Here is a 10,301-nt window from a genome sequence, read left to right on the forward strand (position 1 = left end):
GGGGAGTGATGCTAGGGGAGTGATGCTAGGGGAGTGATGCTAGGGGAGTGATGCTAGGGGAGTGATGCTAGGGGAGTGATGCTGGGGAAGTGATGCCTTAAGGGGCTGCTATCGGCTCGCTGCTATTCAATTCCATACATTTCTAAATTTTGTTGGGGAATATGATAGACGTTTAATTATTTCAGATGACTGATCACTTTAAAATTTTTTTGATTTTTAACTGAAGCCTAATATGCTGTAAACATAGCATCGCTTAATAAAAACTTTCACTCACTTGGAAATTTGGCGAAAGGAACCCCGATGCAAATGACTTCGATGGGCGAGGGTATCCGCGACCGAGGGGCGTCATCCGAGGGGAAGTCGTAGCGGCACTTGCACATCCGGTTGAACTGGCACGGTTCAACCCGTCCCTCAACTCCGGTTGGGATTAAAACCCCCAGCACAACCGCATACATAAGTATAATAGGCAGAATGTTCATTGCGGTAATTTGCAGAGATCCGAGTTTTGTGCTCCAGTATCCGAGATTTAGTTTTGAGCTGAGAGGCGGGAAGACGGGTTGGTTTGGTCTTGGTTTTCTGGTCTTATTGGCTCTCGTGACTTGGGTTGTTGTGGGCTGAACGTTTTGTGGGTGTGAAGCGGGAACTTTTTGTTCTGTCATTTTGCTCGACGAGAAATTCGACGAAGATTTTGTAAGCGTTTCGTCATTGGTTGCAGACTCAAAACTTTTATTTACTAAAGAGAATTTTTTTGTGGCACGGAGTTCAGCGGAATTTCCATTTTTTATTAGCAGTAGCTTCTCTTTCTGTTTATTTTTTTGTTCCGTACAGGATTGCAATGGAGTTTTGTCACATTGATTCCTATTCAAGTTTTGTCGCGCTGTAAAATGCCTTGTGTTCTTGGTACAATTTTCTTCATTCGAGACGATGCAAGACGAACAAATATTCGCACAAGCCGATTGGTTTGTGACGGCGTCTTCAAATGAGTCTTTTGCAGACGTTTCTGAGTCTTTACTGAGGTCAAAATTTTTTATTAAATTCATCTTGGTGCTCGTCTGCTCATTGGCTTTTTCTGATATATTGTCGCCACGCACTTCGCGGGCGCTCAGGGGCAAGTATTCAGCGTCTGACTTCGACCGTCGGGAGTAGCTTTCAAAACATTCCCTATTTTGCAAATAAGCTAATTCCTTCATTTGGGGGCGGTTCCGGATCTCAGACACTAAGCAGACCTGGGTAATTAAATCAGTTAGTATTTTTGCAAGAAAACTGCTACCATTGAAGGGGTGAGCCGTGCGTAGCAGACTTGCAGGCCTTGATAAGGTTCCTTCATTTCCGGTAACTCTCGGAACTTCGAGATTCTTGTCGCATTTCGGGAAGGTGTGAGTTTCTTCATGGTTTGTCCAAAAGTCCCGTCCAGTTCTGTGATCGCGATCTCGTTCGTTTGGGAAAAGAACTTTTACGGGACTGGCGCTGTTGTTGCTTTGTTCTCGCGTTTCTTCTCCATCGGAGTCGATTTTTATTGGCCTGTAGTTGTCGGGATCGAAATTCTGACGATTGTTTCCAGTGTTCACGGAAAATCTCTTTCTGGAGTTTGGTTTGTCTACGGACATGGTCCTTTTGTCGAGGACCATGTCATTAGCAACGCTCGCCTGGGTCTTCTTAATGCACCAGTGAGAAACATTGCAAGATTTACACAGAAAAGGTCGGACTTTTCGTTTGCGAGCTTCTCGATGAGGAGAAGGGAGGGGGGAATATCGCTGTTGAGGTTTCGGGAAAGTCGGACTCGGAAGGTCTTTTTCCGGCTCACGTGAGGTCTTTTCTGCAGTCTTAGCATCTGCAGAAGGTAAAGCCTTCATCCGGCTTCCTTTAGAGACGATGTCGAGCGAAACTCCCGCCGCGGGTATTTCTCTAATTTTTGAAGGCCTTCTGATATTTACTGAAGAGCTTTCAGAAATTCTTGTGACAGAAAGGCAAGGAGCAGGAGCTACATAATGCGTCGGTGTTTGGGACAGTTCTTCCTTTTTACGGAGCTCAGGAACAGGCTGCAAGATTTCTTTTTGCGCCAGTATATCGTCGAAACTAAATCGCCTTCCTTGATTTAAATGCATGTAATTGCAATCAATATGGGAAGAAACCTTTTCATGTAAAGACCATTTCTGCTCGACTTCAGCGGCTTTTGGGGAGTAAAATTCTGCCACTAATTTTCTCTCAATCTTTCCCCGATTCTCCTGCAAATCCATCAAGGATCTAGAGTTTTCTAGATCAGTTCGGTCACGATTTTCGAGCTCTGTATGATATAAGCCATCACGCTTGATCGAAACTTCCTCCATGATCTAGACTGCAGTCCAGAGATCTCTACTTAGCTCCTCGCGCCTCTTCTTCTGGTCGGCATCTTCCCGGCCTGATCTTCAGCTCATCATTTGTTCGTCTGTAAGATAAAAGATGTAGCTTAAGGAGGATGCTTATCTATAGTGTTTCAGCATTCGCCACTGGAATGAATGAAAAAATGAGCTACGCTATAGCAATATGCATTTTTCTTCATGTAATCAGTGCAAAAAATTGAGTATTTTCGAAACGATATAAACAAATATGCAGAAAAAGGCTCATGAATTAAAACCTTCATAAGTCGAGCGGTAAATGTTTGTTGGAAGGGTAAATGTTGGATGATATTAGGCCATTCAGAGCAGCGAGGGTTCAGTGATAATTGCTAACTATCATTGCGGAGAACTGCATGATGACATGAAATGACGATGCCGATGCAAAATGATATCTCGGCAGTGTTTTTAAACTAATAAACACTCAAAAAATGTCTTCCCTTTTCTATATTTGATTAATCTGGTAAAGTTGTCTTTCTATTATCAGGCAATAATGTAAATATTGTATTAAGAGTGAACATGATGGATATTCATTAAGTTCGGATTATAATACTTCAAGTGCCTTCATAACCGCTTGTCTAAATAAGTCAAAATTTTTACTCTCTGCTGATAAATTAATTAATTTAACGAACTCAGCATCGGTGGAGATTTTTTATACCATCTAATTTTCAGGAATATTGATAAAAATTCTACAATAACCATACACAAAATTACAAAAGTTCAAAATTGTAGAGAAACCAACACAAGTACACTTGACGCTATATTTACACAAAGAAAAACCTGGCCGATTTTTTTTCTTTTTCCTAGTTTTGCCGCGAATCTTCGCCGCGGCAGAGATTCGCATTTTCTTTTTTTTTTGGGGAATTTAAGAAGTTGCGGGAGCTCATTGCAGTTTTTTTACAATCTTGGGGTCTTCATTAGCGCCCTGGATTGTCCAGTACGGATTGTCGGCCTGATTTTGGGATTGCTACTCGGCTCAGGATTAGCAAGACAATTCGGATTGGGAAGTCGGCAATTGGATTTCCTGTGGATTTGAGAAGGCAATTCGCGTTAGGAAATTCTACTCAAATTTCAATCTCGCTTAGATAATAAATTCAGTTGTGAAAGTCCTCCTGAGTCTGGGGGAAGGAGTGTCAGTTTGTACGTTCAGGTTTTCGCTATGTTAAAGGAACAAAATAGGAAATCGGTTGCCAACCATTTATTAATTAAGGATTTATAAATTGGAGCACATCCATGATGCAAGTCATGTAGGCATCTGGATGCTGGCCTAGGAAAGTCTGAAAAAGTATTAAAATGAAATAACTATTTATAAAATACAAATGGATTTTTTCTTCAGCCATGACCATTCGTTGGCCATTTGGAATTTCCACGGAGCAAAATGAGTTGAAAAGAATGACGTATTTTACCCCTTGCCGTATGAATGGATGGCGTATTTTACCCGATAAATGAAGGTGTATTTTTTATTTGGGTATAATTATTCTACGCTAAACTACTCCCATATATTGTTTTACTGCGGAAAAAGAATACCGCGAATATATGCAAATGCAAATGCACTATATTAATAGTCTTTTAGTATTCATTTTGCAGAATGTTTCCCTCTTTGTCCGATTCTGCTGCAACTGTTTTAGAATTCCATAAAAAACTATGGGCTTTACGCACGTTGTAACGCTCACAGAAATACGTCAGTCATATTGTCCTAAAAGTGAAACATTTTCCGCACGTAGCACAAAAACGCTGTAGGATAACCTACACAAGACAAAAATTGCATCACTATTTGGGACCAAGTCTCCTATTTCTTTGAGTGCATTTCAAGTTTATGGGGGTGACGCAGTCCACGAGATACAGCGCCGTGGGTGGACAATCGCCGAACAACTTTACACGATCTCCAAACAGAAGTCTATGGGAAATTAAATGTGACAAGTGGATGTTTGCACACTGATGCATGAACAAGAATAACTGAGGAGTTATTCTTATCCTTAATTATTAAAAGCAGTTCATCATGAGGCTTAAGGGTCTAGAGTAGCTAAATTAAGGCACCGTCTTGCCCTTACTCTCTGAATCAACTTTCCAGGCATGGATAAATTTTACGTGACTGCTTCCATAAATTATAAAATGAAGAAAACATGACAAAAAAATTTTGGATTAAGGCCATTATTCCATCAAACCTATATAAAATATTTAAGCTACATATATCAGTATTATTTTAAACATTATTCCTGGTTTCAGCGTAAAAAGCTTCAACGTAGATCATTGAATAATTAGATTTCCCACACTCCGGCTAGGTTCATCTTAGGAACGGCAAGTTATTAGTGTCAATATCATCAAAAAATCACCAAGCTCCCATTAGTCCATGCATCAATAAAAAAAAACAATTTAACTCAAATTAAATAAAGAGACAAATCCTTATGACAGCAATCAACGAGCGATTGTCTGGAAAGACACGAGCGACAGTTGGAGGAGGGTCTAAAGCTACAGTTGGAGGTGGGTCTAAAGCGACAGTTGGAGGTGGGTCTAAAGCGACAGTTGGAGGTGGGTCTAAAGCCACAGTTGGAGAAGGGTCTAAAGCTACAGTTGCAGGTGGGTCTGAAGCTACAGTTGGAGGTGGGTCTAAAGCGGCAGTTCGATGTCGGTCTATAATTCGGGCCCAATCGACGCCAGATGTTATAAAGAAGTAAAGCTTGATCCGCAGGACGCGCCTCATCAGCAGAAGTGGCAGCGATCAGAAGAAGAACCTGAAGGCCTGAGCGTCAGACACGGACACGCCATGAGTAGACAACTAGACATGTTTATGGCGTGATCTTCACTTCGACAATTTTATTGCTAGGCAAGAAAAAGCATTTATCTTGCTCTTTCAATCAAGAGAATTCGCTAAGGCGGACAAAGAGAACCAAAATAATAGGAGTAGTTATATTTTTTGTCCAATACAGAATGACACCATATATTATATATAACGGTAATTAAAGTCTTTTTCAATTTGTTTCAGTTTTTATTTCAAATATTTATTGGTACTCTGTAATATGAGTTACTCTGTATGATATATTACGCATTCGGGAGAACCTCTGGAATTGAATAACACAGCCGCCCTTTCCCTCTCACTTGCGCACTAACAAAGAGACTCCGGAGGCAAGAAATCAAAGGTCCAGGAGTGATAAGCCTCTTCAAGGGCCTAACTTTATTTCGGAACTCATCAGTCTTGCATGTATGCACTTACATCTTGCCTGCTTTTATGACAGACTTGCTGAGTCGCCCAACTTGAGATGTGCCGACTTTTTTCGTGTCTTGATACGATTCCTTCTAGACAAAATCTAGTTAAACAAAATCTGCTGCATATCTTAGTTGTGCTAGAGCCCTAGTCAGAATAATCTCAAAGTACTTTTTTTGGTTTTTTATATTTTCATCGTAGGCCATCGAGCACTCTAGCACTTATGAGGTGCATGACTTAAATGTATGTCGCCAATATGGGAGAATTTGATGCGCATGTTTTTAGTGTTGGCCATAAAACGACATGTGTTTGAGTTGAATATGTTCTGAATGATCAACATTAACTGAATAAATTTGGTTATAGAGGCTTAACAGTTTGTCTCGAACCGGAAACGACACATATACAAATTGAATACTTTAAATATACGTCTACAGACAACATGTGTTTGAAATGATTCTTTTTAATCTTCGTTTTTAAACGAAACGCGTTTTACTTGACTACATTAAATGTTAGTCACGCAAGAACGAGCATTTAAAGCGTGCCGTTTGAGCTTAAAATCCCGAGGAATTCATTTCAATGAGCCTGACGAAAAAGCTTATGGATCTCACATGCAAAAAAAAATTGCTGTTTGCACTGCACTTCCTCAACGGAAAATCAGCGTATTTTCTGATCTCAGTTTCAATATTCGAGCTCCTGAATTTTGCATGGACTTTTGCGCTGCAACTTCCCCGGTAGCAGTCGAACGTTGATCAATTGAGAGACGAAACAAACCAGTCCTGTAGTCTGGACCGGTCCGTTTGATTCTATCTCTTATTATTATTGTATTGAGTTCACGTATATGTATTGTTCATTTTCATGAACCATTTCTTGTGTTAAATTTTCATTATTTTACAGTAGTTATAATTTTAATGAAAAGTGATTCTATTTTTGACGCTCTCAATTAAGAGAGGATGACCGGAAAACATTGAATGATTTAATGTTTATTATCGCCCGCCATTCTGAGGATTTTAGTAAAAAAATTGCGACCTGAACAAACTGGTGATAAATCGTTCATTCTTGAGACACTTATTTACTAATTTTACATTTGACCAGGTGCAATGCCTGCGCTTGGTCTGTCGTGTTTGAACTTAGTGAAGCTCGGCGCATTGTTTTCACCCTATAAATTTGCAAGAGAGTTCACAATACATTTCTCTGTTCCACGGAAAATCTGGAGCTTCCTAAGATTTAGGAAGATAAAAAATGACAGTGTGGTGACATTGCCATGACGGATCATTACAGCGTCTGACATTTTTGACATTTTTTATTTCTCATGTGATTTCTAAGTAGCGATCTCAAGAATTGCTATCTAAAATTGAAAATAATGGCGCTAAATTACTAGCTCAAATTCTGTTTAATGTTGCAGACTAAAACATACCTTCACTTAATTGAGCTTTAAGATTAGGACATTATTCCGACAGACATTTATATTTGCCTGCCTCGGGTTGCCAAGACAAATGCTATGCACGTGAGGTGAAACAAGAGAAGGTGAAACGTATCCTTGCTACCCTCCAGTTCAAATCATAACTATTATGGGAAATCATCATATAATCGTAATCATATAATCGTAATCAAATCATCATATAATCGTAATCAAAATCATCATGGGAAACCATCAAAATCATCATATAATCGTAATCAAAATCATCATGGGAAACCGTCAAAATCATCATATAATCGTAATCCTAGTAATCTTCGACAATGAACAGATACTCGGAAGTTAACGATTCAAATTATAAGGTTAGAGGTATTTCAAATTATCGAAAAAGGCTCCTAAAATGCTGACTTCTAGTTTAAAAAGAAAATAAATTTACTTAATACATTAACCCTTTTCGATTACCCTATCCAGTACACATTGTATAACCGAAAAATTAGTGCATTATTGAATTGTACCTGCTTTGCGTAGCGAATTTGATCGTATATGTAACTGTTGGGTTGAGAAAAATTTTAGTCTTTGGAGACTTTACATGGATAAAATGAGTTCAAAAATTAAATAGTTTAAAGCGAGTTTTGCTCCGAAATGTCAAGTCTGAGTGATTTAATGCAAGGAAATAATTAATATACAAACGAAGTATGAGGATTTATATGGAAGGTGGGCCACTTATGTTTTGGTGCACTCTTGCTAGAAACGACTTCCACCTGAGAGAATCATAGAAAAATCTGCTTGGTTGTATCCAATTTTAATTTAATATTCGTTTTAATTAATCTTAAGCCACAAGAATTAATTTTTAAATTTTCCCATTCATGACCGTAAAGATACCAAAATACAATAAATAATTCAGGAACATGAATTTCGGCAGCAATGGTATGATATGAGATAGTTAAATATTGGACGATTAGACCGCAGAGTTTTTGACATGACATGACGCATTTTGGGACTCACTAGGCTTCAAATAAATTAATGCAGTAGATTAAAATCCTTTCTATATGATATCTGGCTGACTCGCGCATGAACGACCATAAAATGGTGTAAATCTTCATATTTATCATAACCATATTTGCTAATCAGTCAACTTTTTTCGTTTTCCATCGACAATTTTTACCTCATGTACTTCTTGCTCATTATCAAAGAAGTTGTTGATTCTTTTCACGCATAATAATGATAAAAATTTGATGCTTAATCTTTTTTATTTTCGATAATTCAGCGACGGATGAAGCCTCCTCCATCAGCGCTCGAGCACAAAGGAAAGCCGCAGGAATCGAACGCGCGGCAAACTGATGGTCTTCGGATGCCAGGGGGGGGGAGGGCAAGGAAAGAGGGGATGGAGGAATTGGGGGGTGGGTATTAGATGAAAGTCGAATTTGACTCAAGTCGAATTGTATTTACTTATCATAATATTTTCCTGAAGTTTAGATCCAATCTATGACCCCCTTAAAATGTTCGTTGCTCAATAAATGTATATACTGAATATTTAGTATTGGCTGGCAGAATAAGCTCGTTTAAACACGGGTGGTTACTGATTCACATTGATTTATATTTTCAGGGTTGAACAATTCTTCAGATGAATTGCTGTTGCTGGTTCTTCCAATTAACAGTTTACATATTAGTTATTCATATTATGGAGCTACAAGCAACAAGTTTTTCACTGCCTTGCACTTATCAAGTATTTTTCTCCTCTTGCACCCCTAAATAATGTTTGTATGGCTTCAAGCAGCCAGTGGTTTTTAAATACAGCAAAATAAATTAAGATATTTTTGTTATACAATATTAATGAACTGAGTTGAGGGTATCTAACTACTGCATCAGCTCAAAAAATTGGTAAAGTTAACTCCCATTTCGTACCATCGTATGCCTTAACAAACGTACGCGTGCACTGTACATGCATCAATGCCATTCCATGTGCAGGTGGTTGTCATGGTTCACTTAAATACCAGCGTCTGACATGAGACAGCCTGGCTAGTTGCTTCTTTCTTGTTATATCATCACGCAGATTCAACCCATGACGCAATCGCCTCCCACAATAAGCTCATAATTAGCACCCAAATAGAGTAAGTGGTCGATTTGTACCTGATTTACCTTTAAGTCGAGTCAATGAAGCCCGGAGTGACTCAAAATGGAATTTGAATTTCGATTAGGTTGTTCCTACGTTGCTGATCTAGTCCTCAGTTGCCTATCTTTTGAGATAGCCAGTCACATAACAGTTATCATTCCCACTTAACTAACGAACACTCTACTCATTCACACACCAGTTACAGCCCCAGTAACTTCCAGTTATGTTCCAGTAATACCTCCAGTTACCGAAGACAATACTCCGTTCATCTCGTCTCATAAATTCCTCCAACTGGTTTAATCGTTTGCACTAGGGACGCCGTTAACACTCGTAATAAAAACGGCACAACGCCACGCCACGGCCGCATCACCCGTAACGAGGCCGTCATTAGCTCAAATTATGCACAGTAGCTACGCATTACGCTAACGCATTACGCGCGCAGGCTTTGCGCAGGCAAGGAGTGCAAAATGTGCAAGTGCGTAAAAGTCTGCGGGAGATGAGTCTTCATTCGAAGCCTTCAATGGATATTGAGATCATTGGCTGCAGAAAATCCTGGTTACGGATATTGCAGCACATAAGGAGAAACTGCCAGTGGATATCAGCTTGCCTTGTCCCAATATTGTTGCGTTGGATATTAGTATTCTGCTGTCTCAGTGTCACGAGTTAGCATAATACACGTATATTGTGACAGTACATATTATTATATTACATTAATGGTATTATATTTATTGCTCATTTTATTAATATTATATGATTACTAATTAATCATATTATATTAATAATATTATTCATAGCTTAATATCGTGACACGGATATTAATATCATGGCATGAGATATTGGATTCGCATTTCTCAATTTAATTGCAGTTAATTCTAATTCTATGGTGAATAATATGATCAAGGAAACTGAGTATGACATTAATATGGCTTAAAAATATGTTGGCATGCTAAGGCCAAAAAGAAACTAATTTTCATAGTTGATTTTAAATGCTGTTTTTCCGTTTATTCCAAACATGCATTCCTATTATTAATAACCCATGACTCTGCTCCAGCCGGAATTTCAGCACCCGAATTCCCAGTTGGAATTGCCTGCGCTGAATATCCGGCGTGCAGGGCGGCGACGGGATATTGTTTACCTAGCAATGTTCCTGCGCCAACTCCACTCAACTGGAACGCCGTTTTGGAATTACGTATTCTGGAA

General features: G+C 39.0%; 1 protein-coding gene across 1 annotated transcript in view; it reads right to left on the reverse strand.

Moving 5' to 3' along the window:
* LOC108669123 (chaoptin) overlaps positions 1-2,105 on the reverse strand; it is an 11,198-nt gene extending 9,093 nt beyond the window's left edge. The window contains exons 1-2 of the mRNA XM_018156413.2: positions 1,092-2,105; positions 275-389 (exon numbers count right to left, since the gene is read on the reverse strand). Coding sequence (XP_018011902.1) covers positions 275-389; positions 1,092-2,105 — 1,129 coding nt within the window. The remainder of the gene's footprint in view (positions 1-274; positions 390-1,091) is intronic.
* Positions 2,106-10,301: the final 8,196 nt, after the last annotated feature.

Source organism: Hyalella azteca, unplaced genomic scaffold (genome assembly GCF_000764305.2).
Source record: "Hyalella azteca isolate HAZT.00-mixed unplaced genomic scaffold, Hazt_2.0.2 contig6188, whole genome shotgun sequence".
Lineage (NCBI taxonomy): Eukaryota > Metazoa > Arthropoda > Malacostraca > Amphipoda > Hyalellidae > Hyalella > Hyalella azteca.